The sequence below is a fragment of the Rosa chinensis genome, chromosome 1, assembly GCF_002994745.2.
Source record: "Rosa chinensis cultivar Old Blush chromosome 1, RchiOBHm-V2, whole genome shotgun sequence".
NCBI lineage: Eukaryota > Viridiplantae > Streptophyta > Magnoliopsida > Rosales > Rosaceae > Rosa > Rosa chinensis.
Window position 1 is genome coordinate 55,718,553 of NC_037088.1, and position 17,117 is coordinate 55,735,669.

A 17,117-nucleotide genomic window follows, 5' to 3' on the forward strand; every position below is an offset into this window, starting at 1 on the left:
TTAACAATATGAGCTTAATTAGCTAGAAGGATTAAGGGTTCTAAATCCCAATTGAATGCCCATAGACTTTTAAAATACAAAACAATCCTGTAAACTCTTAAATGAATACAGCCCCCCAAAAATTCCTTGACAAGGGTCGTTTTTAACCCCAGACAAACTAGCGCAGAGTACTGTAGGCCCCTTATATAAGCACCACTCACCGCTAGACAGTCCACCGTTTGCACCAAGAAATAAAGAAGCAAAAACTATTATAGCTAATTGCTCCATAGATACCAAAAAAAAAAAAAAAAAATCGGTAATTCTAGAATGCACAGTATAAGTATTGATGAGCCCGTACAAAACACGATCTAGTAACAGTAACAAGGAAAAGGGTTGCTATTATAAAACAACAAACTATTGCAAACACGCGCGCGTGATTTATATATAAGTTTTTCAAATATCATTCAAATTACTAAACAATTAGAGATAACAGCATACATCATATAGCGAACTCTCTTCCCCTAAAGAAAAAAATGCGGGTTAGGGTTAGGGTCAGGGCTCAACAATAAATCATTCAAATTAAACTAATTTCATGAAATCAGGAACTCCATATATTAAATCAAATTCTCAACAGCTATTTCATGAAATCAGGAACTCCATATATTAGATCATCAAATTCTCAACAGCTATAGCGATTTCAATTCACATGTATATAATGAAAGCACCAAATCTTACGGTCAATAATGATCGCAGATATACAGATTAAAGTTCTGAAAACAAAAGAAGAGAAGAAAGTACAGAGTAGGGGTACCTCTCTTTGAGGGCAACAGCACAATCTGAAAACTCGGCTTTGCGAATCGACTGGAGCCCCTGGAGCAACTAGGTCCTTTTATACCACAATTGTCTACTTTTAATTTTGGGCTTTAAATAAAATGGGCCGGTATGTCCCGAAAGTGAAGCATTTAAGGGTCAACCCTCATATAATCCTCTTATAATAGATCATTAAAGATTAATTTATCAAAAAAGAAAAACATCGTAAACGGAAATTATTTACTCACTCATTTTATACCCAAAACGCTAAATGCCTTGTTGTACATTTGTCTGGCCCAGTGGCCCATCAACATCCCGATTAACTATGCGTTAACCACCATCAGAGAGCAACTGTAGTAAACTACAAATTTACCAAAACATGGAACTAATTTGCAAGGTCCTTTACATTTGTTTTTCAAGTGGTTTCAACATCTCAAATCCAAATACCGTCTCCAGTCTCCAATACCAAACAGATACCAGTATACTATCAATCACTAGAAGAGTTTCCACCGTCCATGCCTGGCAGCATACTTCTAAGCGACATTGCGTGCTGCCTCCCTTTTCGTTCCTTCTCAATTAACTCATCAGGCTTCCTTCCTCTACGATGCTCACACCATGGGACAACAGGATCGATCACCAGACTTTCTAGCCCAGCAGCATTGTCCACTATGAATGTGACAATATCAGTCGCTGCTGGGCAATCAAAGAATCCAATAACCTCAACCACCTTTAAGTTGTTGTGCGGATGGCTCTCGGCTTTCCACAAATTTATCCCCGACCCTAGAAAGTCCAACTAAAATACAAAAACAAAACATATTATTATTACAGTTTTGACATGTATAACAGAAGGAATATAGTAAAATTAAGTACTATATTATTTTTTGCAACCAAGTTGCCAATTTTCAGAGCACACAGGTCAATCAACAACTCTGACTCCAAAGCATACAGTTCAATCAACAACTCTCACACACGATAGCTGAATGTTGCTCAAACTGCAGAAAACTGAAACTCGATACCACTGTATATGTAACTAGATGAATGCAGATCAAAAGGATATGTATGCAGAGAATGCCTATAACCTACAAAAACAAACAAAAATGAACCGTTGCAGAGGATATATACATGTGGACCTCAATTAATATTCAAACTATTAAATGCTGCACCACCTAAATTAAATCCAAATTCCCGTCTTATTGGCTTTGAAACCACTTCTTTCCACGCTATTCAGTTTAAGACCGCTCAGCATAAGATTGCTATGGCAACATGGAATGTTAAAACATTATGTGTTTACTTTGAAGATCATGTGTTCCGTGCAAATGCAGCATATATGCAAATTTGCCTCAACAAGTCTAACAAATATTAAAGACTAGGTGCAAAGAAATTTCCAAAATTTTACCAAATTTGTATTAACATATGCAGAAGCTGTTCACAGCCGTTATGAAATAGAGACTAAAAGACGGCATACCTTTAAAACTAACTTCTGCAAGCGAGGAGATGCATCCAAAAAACACGCCAATTGCAACAGCACACATGCATCATCTGGTGAGATTCGCAACTCCAAGCACACAAGCTCTGGTAACTGAGGAATAGGAAAGACAACTTTCTCTTGTGTCTGAAAATGTCAAACAATGAGTCAGCAATTAAATATTGAACCAACCAACATGATAAAATAGAAGGCTATACACTAACCAGAAAACTAAGTGTGTTATCCAGAGTAAGAGTTCTTAGCTGACAGAGACAGCAAGCAAGCTGCTTGAAGGCTACTTTTAAGAATTCCAGGTCATACTCGCCAAGGGACACTTTCACTAGATTTGGAACTGAGTTCAGGTCCAGGCATATAGGTCTTCCCTCAAACTCAAAGAAAGCAAGCTGAGGTAAATCACAGATCTCAATAATCTCAAGATTCCAACAATTTCTGACCACTAAGGACTTCAAACGTACAGAAGAACCAAACATTCTGATGCGATTTAAACCAGATGCACGAGTCACTGATAGTTGTTCAAGTCCTCGAAAATGAGATATATGCTGAAAAACCTCTCCATTCAGATCAACATTTTCAAGCACCAATACTTGGAGGGACTCGCCCGTAATCCGCTTAGTAAAGGAATAGTTATTACGAGAAGGATCAAAAGGGCTGACCATTTCCAAGATCAACGCTTTAACATCGCGTTCGAGAGCAAACTCTACCCAATCATCAATTTCGCTTGTATAGCTGCTGTCCAAATCGAAGAAGATATGGAACTTATCAAGCTTCGTCCCTCTGTACTTCTTTAGAACATCTCTGACCCAGCCAACATACTTTTCCCTCTCTCTAATCTTCAGTACGTCCAATGTCAAGGTTGGCAGAGGGGCCTGTGTGGTCAACAAAAGTCAGATTTGTAGAATAGGTCCACAAATTTTCCCATGCTTTGCAGGTGAAACTGATTAATGCCGCATCCTTGACTGAGAGGAGTGACAGAATATCAACAAGTATCCACTCTGGTATATCAGAAAGGTTCGACGGTACTATTTCCTTTCCGACATTAGATGTGCAGCTCAAATCCAGCTTTCCTCCTTTCCTCACATCCACAGAAGAAGTTCCAGGTCTGCTCTATCTAATTTCCTGCTTACAGCACCACCTTTTGAAAGCTGTTCTCTCTTCAGTGTCGTATCTTTTAGTTGCTGCAAAACCTGTCCAACAACGTAGCAGTTCACTTTTCAGTTGTTGAAGATTTCAATGAAAGAGTATTCATCTTCAAATTCATAGGAAAACAACACATGAAATATTACCTGAGAGTATGGAAGGGAGGGCAGCAAACAGAGAATGTCCAGGACTGCTTTAACTTCTTTCACTGTTTCAAGTAAACAATGAAATGATGCTGGCTGCTGCTCCTGTTTATTTCGGAGAAAATAGGAAATAAAATTATCTTCTGTTATTAAACACCCATACAAACTCGGAGGGTACGCAAAACACTAAAACTGGAACCCAATGATTACCTTGAGCACATTTAAGGTTTTCTTTAGAAGATCAAGAGCACCTTGAAAAGCATCATTCATTATGTGGGATATGTCCAAATCATCAGTCATTTGAGTCTCAAACTGCTTCTTTAGCTCAATGCTGTCGTTTTGGGCTGTAGTAATTGTAACTGCTGTACTGCTTTCCTCTGCTCCTCCGGTCAGAGAAGATAAAGCATCTTCACAGTCTTGCAGAGTCTAACAATCACAAAGCAGCATGTCATGAAGTACTAGATATGTATAACTTCTATTTCCTTTTAGGTGGTCTTTCTCACTGTTTTAGGGAAACTTGGGGAGTGGTTTAGTTCATAGTTTAAAATGCTATCTACCTAGATCAACTGAGGTAAACAATGCAAAACAAATATACACAAAAAGGGAACTCCCATCGTAATCATTGTTTTATACGATGGCGACATTAACCAACAAAGCTATGTTCACAGATAAGTTGTTTGCTTCTACTACCTAGTGATTATCCTCAAGTCCAACAGACTCCATACAGAATATAAAGACCGATCTACATTAGAAAGTTCGTGTTTATATCCACCGTCATTTCAGATTACGTTTGGCCAGATAGTCGGACCAAAAGAAAATAGACATTAGCCTAAATAGAAATATTTTAGCAATAACCAACGGCATAATGGTATAACAGTTACCACGGGAAACTGCCAGTACTATCAACCAAGAAAAGGAAGATGAAGAAGCTTGGTGCAACATCTATTACAAATCACATAGAATATCTTTATAGGAAAAATCAATGGAAAAGACTTATTCTGGAAAAGGAAAGTTGAATAAACTGCTACAAAACTAGCAGGTGCCCCTGATTACTAAGGCCTCGTACCTCATATATGGAATACATGGCAGTTGATGCGCTTTCCAGATGAGAGACAGTAAACTTGATAGAAGACGTGAAGCGTGCACTTAACAGGAAGTATCTTACTGCCAGGGGATGATAGTATTGAGTAATCTACAGGAAAATAGATTTTGTAATTCAAATTATCATACAAGATACAAGCTCTATGAAGCATTCAAATAAAGACAAGGGATTTCCATAATTACCCAACGAGTTGTGAGACTTGATTCTGACATTCTCTTGTTATCAATAGTGACAAGCCCATTCTGGTCAGCACTACTCGGAGCAGAAATTTCAGTTTGATTTGGACAAATCAAGTCACTGCTGCCAGCATGGATATCAAACTCGAATGGCAGATGAGGAGTCATTGCACTGCATGCAATTGGCCACCCTCGTCTCCCAGGTCCCCAAGGGCTGTACCAATTTGGCTCACCAGCCTTCGCAGACTGAAAACATTATGAAAGGTCAGAAGTTTTACAACAATATTAATTAACAGATAAAGTAAGCATGAGGTGACTTGTGTAGGTTGTCACTTCCACAACAGAAAATCTGCTGGATGGTGCTTTATTAGCTTGAGAGAAATTTGTGCACCATCTGTAGCATATTCCAACTTTTGATCAGCATAGACGGCAAAGAACGCATCTCCATCAGCCAGGTAGCCATAGCCCTTGTTGATGATCTACACCAAACAATTAGGAGTAATTATAGACTAAAAAGACACAATAGAGAGAACCGTCGCCAAAAAAAAAAATCAGGGAGAACTTGTACAGGTCTTAATTGAATTGTAATTTTCTATATTGACTCATCTCCACAGAGTTTTCAATTTCAGGGAACAGAAACCCACAAATGAGTGACTTGAAAAACATGTACAGAAATAAGCGAAAAAAGAGCAAGCAGAGAACCTGTTCTATCCCCTGTATTATCTGTTCCAGATAATCAGAAACACGAGGCCGAGAGGTGGGAAGGAAGCTTTGGATATCATTAATGATTTTGTGGCAGCGATGAGTAGTTGAACTTGACGAATCTTCTTCAAGCATATTTTCTTGACTAATAATCTGAAATGTCCACACATAAGGAAGCGCGATAGAAGGTCAAGTACCCAAGTACTGAAGAGAAAAAGAACAAGAGAATTGAGGCAACGTTTTCTTGAGTAATAATCTGAAATGTCCACACATAAGGAAGCACGATAGAAGGATTCAAGTACCCAAGTATTGAAGAGAAAAAGAACAAGAGACTGGAGACAAACGGTAATCAATATCAGTGCGTCCATAAATAAGAACATTCAACCGATAAGAACAACTTCCAGTTATGAAACATACTCTTCTGTTAGATTTTATACTCCAAAAATTAATTATAAGTCCATCAGAGAGCATGCCATATATTTTTGTATTCCGAGACTAAAATCAATACAAATAAACCTGAACTTATTAGATTCAACAATCAAAGCAAGAAGTTGAGCAATGCACCTACACAAAAACAATAGCCAACCGCCACAAATCTAATCGAACAGAAATCCTAAGGGACAATCCCCAAAACTGTAATCAAGCACAAATCCTAACAGAAAATCTACTTACTAAAATCAAACGCAAATCCTAAGAGCAATTGTTAGGAGCCACAAATCCTAACAGAAACACATACTAGAATCAAACACAAATCCTAAGAGACAATCGCCAGCAGCTATATGCTACAATCAAACACAAACACTAACACCGATAAACCCTAAGACGGATAATAGAGAGTAGGGGTTCAAGAAAGCACTTACTTCGCCGGAGCCGAAGTGACCGCCTTGTCCTCCGCCTGCTTCGTTGGGCTGGTCGAAGCAAACACAAACCTTGAGATCGAAAAAGCTTGAGAGGGGTAATAGAGAAGGCGATCAAGAAAGCACTTACTTCGCCTGAGACGAAGTGATCGCCTTTTCCACCGCCTCCTTCGTTGAGCTCGCCGATGGATCCTTGGGCTTCGTCTTCGTTGAGGTGATGCAGGTCCATGGTTTCGGAGCAGAGTAGACGAGTGTGGAGTAGCAGACGCAGCAAAATCACAATGAGGCGGTTTGTTTCTATTTTCCAATGCGGTTTGCTTTATATAGGAAATCCAAGAAACCGGGCTTTTTTTATTTATGAGATTCAAGAAATCGGACCGGACTGGACCGGTTTGATAATTCTCTCTTACTTTTGGTTGACTTGTCGAGTGGGGATTGGTCGGCACATTCTACACATGCAGGCCTCGTTACAAAGCCTCTTTATTCTTTAGTTTTCCTCTCTCTTACAAATAAATACTATTTCATTTCCAAAAAAAAAAAAAAAACTACTTTTGATCAGTAAGATTCCCCATCTCTCTGGCTGCTTCTTCTTCTTCTAGTTTTCTGACTCTCTCCCAGATTCAAAAACCCTAAAAATCCCTAACGTCTCGTCTCTTTCTCACAAGATTCTAGTTTGGTTTCGCGCCTTTTTAATTTCTAGCTACGGGTAGAAGCAGAGATTATATATAGGAGTGATATCGTGCGCGGTTGACGATTCTTCGCCGAAGTTTGACTCCCTATTTATTTTGCACACATGCGGGAAAATCGGCCCCGTTTGATGTATTAGCAAGCAAAACGTACAAGAAACCGGTCTCTTCAACAAAGGCGGTTTTAATCTTCTTGTAGGTTTACCAAACGCTGACTTTGCTTGGAAATTGTTCCCTTCCCAATTTAATTATTGTTTACCAAAAATTAATTTATCATTTTTGCTCGATCTCCGACAGTTTTACTCATATAAAGAGACATTTTAATGGACAATGAGAGATAAATGTATCTCAATTACATGTATTACATTTAAAAGTTAAAATTATAATAATTTATTTTCAGTCATCAGATTCACTAGTCTCTCATAATTTCTTCATAATGATTTTGTTCTTTTTAGTTGCATTGAAAGACTTTGTCGAAGAAAAAAATATATATTTATATATTCAAACTCCTAAACAACTAAAACCAAAAGTCAGATAATTAAGCTTGCTTTTCAAGTAATCTACTTTTATTCAATTCCATCTCATATCACTTACAAGTGCGAGCCTGTAGTATAATTTCGCCGGTGAAGTACTCTACTGCAATAAACCCAAAGAAAAAGTTCGACAAAATGGTAGTAATTTTGAGAAACATTACTAGACGGCATCAGTTAAATTTAATGTCTTGCTCAAACCAGGAATTAGATCCAAACGGAAGCAAATTCTGCATGTTTTAGCCTATTAAATTACAATCACCGAAGAAAATAAATAAACGAAAATTGTGGCATGTGAAACTTCTTGTTAGGCTGCACTGGTTTCTCAGTTAATACTAATGGGGACATGAATGTTAAAGATCATCTCATATCAACTATAAGCAAGGTTTACTTCATAAAAGCCCCAGTACTTATCATCACTGCCATTGTCCTCTTTCCTCTTGGGTTCAGTGTCCTTGTTCTCGGGTTTTAGCTGTTTGAACTGCTTTCGATATCTTGATTGCGGATCGGAGACCTGACATAGATGTTAGATCAAATATGGACTTAACACATATCATCATAAAGTAATTGATGATTAGCTAAATGTCAAACCTAGTTTAACATGGATACAAACTGTAAATCAATACTTGTAACTTAATGAAGCTGTGTATCTATTCATTAAGGTAAGTAATCTTATTCTTAGTCTGCAAGAAAGACTACAATGAAGTGTTACATTAGAAATCTAACTAGGAAACCTAAACCGATATGGATAACTTTAATGGGAAGCTTCTTGAGGTTTAAGTCACCTATATATATACAGATGAATTGGTCCCTGATTACTACCGACGTTTTGCATATTGTTCTGTCCATTGAGAAGCAAGTTGGTAAGTAACAGAAGACTATATTCAGTGTTCGTGTTTGCAGCTGCATAAGATGGAATCCATGCCAGTGATTGCTGAAGGTAAGCCTTAATCCCTTTTGTGATTGTGTGCATATGTTGTGAGCATGTATATGGTTATTCTTCAATTGGTATCAGAGCATAGGCTCACAAGTATCAAAATCGTTTTAGGGTTTTGCAAAACAAACACAAAAAAAAAAAAAAAAAGTTTTTGCTTTACGGATCAAGTAACTGGTCAGGTAACTGACCAAGTCACTGATCAGGTAACTGACCATGTAACTGGTCATGTACCTGATCAAGGTAAGTTACTTAAGTCGATTGCTGCATCTGGTTAAATTTCAAATTCACGCTTCCGCTGTGATTTTTAGCAGCAAATTGGGGAAAAAGCAAAAACAGGTTTTTATGTGAAATTGATTTCGATTCATAGCATGATAATTGAGTTTTTGATTGTGCTCAAGAACACTAGTTGCATTCCCGGCGTGCGTTAGGTTAGAGTAGATGGTGACCGGATGAAATTTACAATTTCTTGATTGTTATGTGGTTTCTTGGAATCAAATCAATTTTGGTTATGCTTGAATATGCATGTTGAATTGATTGATGATATGGTATTGTATCTGTGATTGTGTAAAATTGCATGAAGAACAAAAATCTCCCAGATTTTGTTTACACATTATTAAAATTGACAGATACGAGAGCTTAATTTTCTTACAAGGATGAATCTGGGTAGAATATAAAGTTAAAAGCTCATGGGTTTTGTGGTTTTCTGTTGGCATAAGTGATTATGATGCACAAAGCCTTCTTCATTGATGTTGGCAGAAAACAATGATCAGGTAACTGACCATGTAACTGGACAGGTCACTGACCATGTAACTGGTCAGGTCACTGACCATGTAACTGGTCAAGTCACTGACCATGTTGTTTGGCTCCAGTTTTGCTGCAGCTGGTCAACAGTCTCTTTTCTGCGCGGGCGTGCCAGCACCGTTCGGGTGCGGTCGTCGGGGGTGTTCCTTGACCTGACTTCTTTCAAGCGATTGTAGACGAGGAGAGCACCAACCTCGTCGCGGGATTCTTTGTGCCTCGTGGCGAGGACTTTTGCTGAACTTCTTGAAAATCACCAAATCGATACTCGATGTTGTAGATCGAGCAGAGCGAGAACCACTGGGAAATGAGGAGAACTTGCTAAAGCGTGACTTTAGCTTGGCTGGGCTGCTAGGGCGTTACCCTTGCTTGGCTGGTTCTGTAACCGTTGTGGTCGCGGCACTACCGTCGGCTCCCGAGGAGACTAGGACCGAAGTACGTTGACAGAGGGTTTGGTGTCACTGAAAGTCGGCTTCTGAGAAGACTAGGACTAGGAGTGTGATCACCACTAAGAGAAAGAGAATGAGAGGAGTTGCTCTTAGAGAGGTTGCTCTAGAGAGAACTTAGATCATCTTAGAGATGTTTTGATGTTGTGAATGTGTCTTGGTGTTGGTGTTTGGTCGTGGTACTACAATCGGCTCTCGAGGAGACTAGGACCGAAATACATTGACAGAGGGTTTGGCGGCACTGAAAGTCGGCTTCTGAGAAGACTAGGACTAGGAGTGTAATCACCGCTAAGAGAAAGAGAAGGAGAGGAGTTGCTCTTAGAGATGTTGCTCGAGAGAGAACTTAGATCATCTTAGAGATGTTGTTGTTGTGAATGTGTGTGTTAGAATGAGAGGAGAAGGTGTTTATATAGGGAAGAAAAAGAAGAGTGAAATGATGAGTGGAAGAAAAATAATGAAAGTGGAGTATGAAAGTGATTTGTAAAATATGGAAAAGATAGAGAAATGATGAAATGAAAGCAAAGCATGAAGGTGCAGAAACATGGAAGTGATGATGATCTATTAAAGAGATTGTAGAAGAAAAATATATCCAAGGAAAAAGAGAAAAGCATCTAGCTTTCTTCATGTGGGTAGGAAACATGAACATGTGAATATTGAGCTGGTTTTAGGTCAGTTTCTGCCCCTTTATTCCTTCAATTATTTCTCCAACAAGACTTCAGTATAAGCCTTGGACTTCTTCATATGAAATTATACACCATGAGTGTAGATTACTGTGGTAAAATTTCAGAATTTATTTCCATGTGGTTGGGCCGGAAATGCTGCTGGACCTCTTACAGGTCCAGTTTTCCAGTTTTGCTTCTGTAGAAAATTGGGCTGATTGTTTGAAGGCTTTCCAGTTAAAACTAACTCTGGCACTCTTCATAAGAAATGATCCTTGGGATGTCTAGTATTAATCTGAAAAGTTTCAGCTCATTTAGATTTCATTTGGTTAGTCTGCCGCCCCTCCTTCCTTGTTTAGCTCGGTTTCTCCTAGCCGAAGTAGGAAAATGTGCTAAAGTTGACTTTTCATGCTTCCATAGTAGGCTTTATTTAGCCTCTAAATATATATAAATTTCGAACTTGTTGACAATATATAGCTTGAGCCACTGATATTGGCTCAATTTCTCCAAGACGTGCCTTGTCAGACCAAAATGTTCATTTTGGATCCAAACATTGCCCCCCAGACCTCGAAGTCAAAGGGTCTTCGTCCTGACTGAAGAGGTCTTGAATCAGTACTGCTCTTATAATGTCGTTGCTCCAAAGCCAGTTGTATTGGCTTGACTAAAATTACTTGAACAGTGGCCTCTCTCCCTCTTAATTATATATAATGAGCATACATATATAAATCGCCAGTCTTCCTTCGCGAACCATCCTTTGCGAGGCCATGTAATTAAAACCACTTCGCTGCCAACAATTCGTAACCCAGCTTTCGCCACAATTATTGGCAAAAATATTGATTTGACGTCCTCCACTGCTAACACCATACTAGGCATATTAAATGCCTCTTGTATATGTGTCCAGACCAATACCAATGGCCTCTTAAGTATATTAGCAAGTTCCAGTCACTATTCGGCAAGAACACAATTTTTTGCATCCTCCACGACGCACAAATTTGAAACTCTTTTTGTATTTTGTATTTTTCTATTTTTTTTTAATAAGACATTGTGAATCAAGGTTTAGACATGCGGCCCAAGTATAGTCGTCTAGACACAAATTTTCTTTCAAATCCTTTGGGCAACCTTACTGAAATGGCCAGATGGGGGAGGGCGAACAAGAGAGGCAGAATCCATTTTGGCATGAGCTACTCCCACATAGTGGTTTAGGCCCATTTGCACGCACTTCTGGATTCAAGAACCTGTCATGAACGTTGTCCCCTTTCTAGACACCATTTCACATAGGCTATACTTACTAAGATGAGAAAGGTCATAAGTGTGAAGACAGTTCAACAAGTGTTAATAAAAGTCTCCCTTAACCTTAAGGGACCTGAACTAGGCACCAATAAGGAGTTTAGGCCAATAGTAACAAAAGAGACTTCACCTATTCCGTTATGATTCACAAATGACGAAAATAAAAATGAAAACTGAAAATTGACAGGAAATTTAAAAACAAAGAAAGAAGTTAGCAGCACTATGTTTGGCTAACCTCCAGAAGGCCACGGGGGAGGCCATCTATGCTTCACTCCAAGCTCCGATGTATCAAAATTTATAGGGTAAAAATTCCTCCTGTGAGAGCTTGTAGGAAAAGAACAAAGATACTTCTCGTTGAAGAATTTGGAGGAATTTGGCTCGTGAGAGGGGTATTCTTGCCCCCCAAGTATCTTTTTTGGTTGACGAGGCATGATCTTCAATTGTAATTTGGGAACTGTCGCCAACTTCTCTTGATCAAAGGGATGATCATGGGTCATATCTTGCCCCCCATGCATCTGATCAGTAGCCACATATTTGGCTTGATCAATGGAGAAATCAGATATTTGTTTAGAGACAATTTTCTTGTCTGAAGAACAATCTTGTTGATGACCTTCTCCATGCACAGCCTCTGTGTAAGGCTGTGACTCACCAGTGAGACCCTTAGGTTGATTGCCACCTACAGGCAAGTTAGTCTCAGAAACGACCTCTTCGCGAGCAGGTTTTTGACGTTCCAATTCGCCTTGCTGCGAATTAGCCAAGCTGGAACCTTCCTCGCGTAAGGTTGTGAACTCAGATGTGATGTTCACAGCATGTTGAGTGGTCTGTTTGTCGCTGCTCAAGAAAGGCTTATGGAATTGTTCTCCAGCTTCTCGAGCGTTCTGCTCAATTTGTAGGTCCCAATCGCGAAACCTCTGCTTTGTTTTTGCAATCAAACTGGTCATGTCCCTGGCTCGCTTTTCTTTATGCCTCTCAATGTTGGCCATGATGATCGCGAGCTGTTCCTCAATGCTTGCCCCCTCTGGGATGGGAATAGGCATAAACTCATCATTAGTGGTAGTATTGCCAGTGGTGGCAACATTGACCATCATTCACTTTAGGAATTTCTTTTGGTAAAGATTTTCCCCTGGCATCTCAATGATGGCGAACAAATGCAAAAAGACTCTAGTATAGTCCCACCAGGTGTGCCAAAATGTTTGTTTTGAAGCCCGGTGGTTGAATGTCTTCAAGAAAAGAAAAAAAATTCTAACCTTGTCCCACTGGGCGTGCCAAAATGTTTGGCTCCAATTTTGCTGCAGCTGGTCAACAGTCTCTTTTCTGCGCGGGCGTGCCAGCACCGTTCAGGTGCGGTCGTCGGGGATGTCCCTTGACCTGACTTCTTTCAAGCAATTGTGGACGAGGAGAGCACTAACCTCGTCGTGGGATTCTTTGTGCCTCGTGGTGAGGACTTTTACTGAGCTTCTTCTTATTCACACAATCGATACTCAATATTGCAGATTGAGCAGAGCAAAACCGGGAAGTATTGAGATCTTGCTAAAGCGTGACTTTAGCTTGGCTGGGTTGCTAGGGCGTTACCCTTTCTTGGCTGGTTTTGTAACCGTTGTGGTCACGGCACTACCGTCGGCTCCCGAGGAGACTAGGACCGAAGTACGTTGACAGAGGGTTTGGTGGCACTGAAAGTCGGCTTCTGAGAAGACTAGGACTAGGAGTGTGATCACCGCTAAGAGAAAGAAAAGGAGAGGAGTTGCTCTTAGAGAGGTTTGCTCTAGAGAGAACTTAGATCATCTTAGAGATGTTGTTGTTGAATGTGAATGTGTCTCGGTGTTGGTGTTTGGTCGTGATTTTACAATCGGCTCCCAAGGAGACTAGGATCGAAGCACTTTGACAGAGGGTTTGGTGGCACTGAAAGTCGGCTTCTGAGAAGACTAGGACTAGGAGTGTGATCACCGCTAAGAGAAAGAGAAAGAGAGGAGTTGCTCTAGAGAGAACTTAGATCATCTTAGAGATGTTGTGATGTTGTGAATGTGTGTTTTAGAATGAGAGGAGAAGGTGTTTATATAGGGAAGAAAAAGAAGAGTGAAATGATGAGTGGAAGAAAAATAATGAAAGTGGAGTATGAAAGTGAATTGTAAAATATGGAAAAGATAGAGAAATGATGAAATGAAAGCAAAGCATGAAGGTGCAAAAACATGGAAGTGATGATGATCTATTAAAGAGATTGTAGAAGAAAAATATATCCAAGGAAAAAGAGAAAAGCATCTAGCTTTCTTCATGTGGGTAGGAAACATGAACATGTGAATATTTAGCTGGTTTTAGGTCAGTTTCTGCCCCTTTATTCCTTCAATTATTTCTCCAACAAGACTTCAGTATAAGCCTTGGACTTCTTCATATGAAATTATCCACCATGAGTGTAGATTACTGTGGTAAAATTTCAGAATTTATTTCCATGTGGTTGGGCCGGAAATGCTGCTGGACCTCTTACAGGTCCAGTTTTCCAGTTTTGCTTCTGTTAAAAATTGGGCTGATTTTTTTAAGGCTTTTCACTTAAATTTAACTCTGGCACTCTTCATAAGAAATGATCCTTGGGATGTCTAGTATTAATCTGGAAAGTTTCAGCTCATTTAGATTTCATTTGGTTAGTCTGCCGCCCCTCCTTCCTTGTTTAGCTCGGTTTCTCCTAGCCGAAGTAGGAAAATGTGCTAAAGTTGACTTTTCATGCTTCCATAGTAGGCTTTGTTTAGCCTCTAAATATATATTTCGAACTTGTCGACAATATATAGCTTGAGCCACTGATATTGGCTCAATTTCTGCAAGACGTGCCTTGTCAGACCAAAATGTTCATTTTGGGTCCAAACACTTGAAATCTGAGTTTGAGATGAAGGATTTTGGGAGAACACGATTATGTCTCGGTTTGGAACTTGAGCATCGTGTCGATAGATGCTTAGGCATTTTGACATGGTCAAGCCTTCAAGCACCCCCATGATCGTCCGTACTCTTGATCCTGAAAATGATCCTCTTCGTGGAAAGGATGATGATGAAGATGTGTTAGAGGCAAAAGTGCCTTACTTAGTACAATAGGCGCATTATTGTAGTTATCTCAATGCACAAGACCGGACATCTCATATGTTGTGAACTTGTTAGCTAGATATAGCTCTGCGCCAACGCGACGCCATTGGATTGGTGTAAAAGATATCTTTCGATATTTGGGATGTATGATTGATATGGGCTTGTTCTATCCCTACGAAGAGATGATGGATTCGGACCCATCACACACCAGAAACGCCGCCAACGCTGGCTTGCGTTCTCTATCCCCATTCCAAAACGACATGTGTTTTGGAAGGTTTTGCTGATGTTGGGTATCTGTCTGACCCACACAATGGTCATTCCCAATCCGGTTAAGTGTTCACCATGGGAAAAGACCGTGACATCTTGGAGGTCTACATAGTAGACCCTAGTCGCTATATCTTCGAACAATGCAGAGATCATTGCTCTTCACGAAGTGGTTCGTGAATGTATATGGATTGGATCCATAATTACGCATGTTCGAACAATTGTGGTTTGAAGTCTACCATAGTTGAGCCTACGAGCGTTTAAGATAATGCTACTTGTTTTGAACAAATGAGGCAAGGCTACATCAACAGCGACAACACCAAGCATAATCAGCAACAACAGACACTCCTCGAGATCAAAGTGAACTAGATTCAATCTGAGGACAGTAAGGCAGACTTGTTTACTAAGTCATTGCCCAATTCCACGTTCGAGAAACATGTGGCAAGAATTGGCTTGCGGAAATTATCTGAACTCCCATGATCGTAGTCATCAGGGGGAGGCGCAGACATCAGGGGGAGATGTCTACATGTTCGTCTCGAATCGTGAAGGGTGTGTTGTGCTCTTTTTCCCCTTCGACCGAGGTTATTTTTGTCCCACTAGGTTTTTGTTACTCGGCAAGGTTTTTAATGAGGCAACGAGAGAAGCACCGCGTTTGGGCAACACAAGGGGGAGTGTTCATGGAAAACCTAATTTGTGTTTAGCCCAAACTCTAGGTTACTTGACCTAGTGGTAATAGGATTTAATTAGAAGGATCTAGAATCCTAATCAATGTAGAATTACTTTCCTTGTATGATTGAGATTCTATGCATTGTAATCATCTATATAAATAGGCCCCTATTATCAATGAGAACACACAGAAATTCCTCCCAAATTCAGTTTCTCTACAACATATATTAATTTAAGGGAGATGTTTACAGATTCTTTCACCAATATTTTTCTTCATCTAATTAAATTCTTTCCTATAATTTTCTTTCCAAATAGCATAAATATATTAAATTAGGTGACAAGAAATAGGCATTAAATTTTCGTTCCAAATATTAATTAATTTCATTTAAAAAAATAGCATTGATAAATTGAATTTGGAAAATACGTATGTCCAAATTAATTTTATTAAATTTAGTTACAAACAACTTTTTACACCGTAACACTAACTTTTAGTTGTTTTTATGTAATTCGCTAAATGTATATATATATATATATATATATATATATATATATATAATTCGCTGGAAGAATTCCTGATTCAGCAAGCAATAGTTCGGAGCTTAGTGGTATGCATTGTTGCCAACTTGCCAGTGGTGCCTGTTTATCGAATTTTGCTCACTCTGGTAGCAGGTGCAGTGGTCTCCCGACTCCCGGTCTCTCCCGGCCCTTTCCTCCTTCTATTGTTTCTATAAGATTCTTTTATGTACAATTGAGCATGGGGTGTTTTGTATCGATATAGAAACTGTTAATCCATTGAATCATAGAAATAATTCTTTACAGGAATTTTACCATTTTGGTGAGTTCATAGAAGCATTTTGTATGAGCAGTGCTTGTTTATTCACCAAGTTTGAAGCTTTTAGTTTCATTTTTCTTTTCCATTTTTTGGTTCAAAACTCATCAAAAGCTCGAGTTGCAAAGTTCAAATCAGCTGCATTCATTCTTAGATCACAGTCCCTGCCACTGCAGATCAATATGTCTTCTTGCTTTAGATGTTACCCTCATCAGATCATATTTGAAAATTACCAAAGCCATTTGAATTTGTTCAATAAAGCAAATTTGCAAAGACAGTTTTCATATCCTTCTTCTTTTAGTCTTCAACTTGACCTTTTCGTCTCGTGCTTTTTCAACGAAGCTTCTGTTAATACTTCTAGTTCTAAAATTCCATAGCGGGCAATTGTTTTACTAATGAATATTAGCAATTTCACTTTGAAATCAAGCCAAAGGTGCAGTATCTATATTCTCAATATACACCATCTAATACTGGCAATTTCACATTGCAATCAGTAAGTCCGATGTTAGCTATAGGTTCAGTACATGAATTAATCCACCTCCCCCATGATTGGAATAGAC

The 17,117-nt window shown here is 39.2% G+C and overlaps 1 protein-coding gene across 3 annotated transcripts; it reads right to left on the reverse strand.

Annotated features, from left to right (window-relative positions):
- Nucleotides 1-1,015: 1,015 nt before the first annotated feature.
- LOC112182514 (cysteine--tRNA ligase 2, cytoplasmic) lies at nt 1,016-7,118 on the reverse strand. Of its 3 annotated transcripts, none has more exons than XM_024321007.2 (11): nt 6,523-7,118; nt 6,396-6,443; nt 5,536-5,688; nt 5,225-5,312; nt 4,840-5,079; nt 4,622-4,747; nt 3,766-3,981; nt 3,559-3,660; nt 2,479-3,459; nt 2,255-2,401; nt 1,016-1,582 (listed from the first exon to the last, which is right to left on the reverse strand). In XM_024321007.2, the coding sequence occupies exons 4-9, from the start codon at nt 5,294-5,296 to the stop codon at nt 3,349-3,351; spliced, it is 867 nt and encodes a 288-aa protein (XP_024176775.2). In that variant the 5' UTR covers nt 5,297-5,312; nt 5,536-5,688; nt 6,396-6,443; nt 6,523-7,118; the 3' UTR covers nt 1,016-1,582; nt 2,255-2,401; nt 2,479-3,348. The 3 variants fall into 3 exon arrangements, with proteins under 3 accessions (XP_024176775.2, XP_040368843.1, XP_024176774.1); XM_040512909.1 differs by having other exon boundaries at nt 5,536-5,739; XM_024321006.2 differs by lacking the exons at nt 3,559-3,660; nt 3,766-3,981; nt 4,622-4,747; ... (3 more) ...; nt 6,396-6,443; nt 6,523-7,118 and having other exon boundaries at nt 2,479-3,344.
- Nucleotides 7,119-17,117: the final 9,999 nt, after the last annotated feature.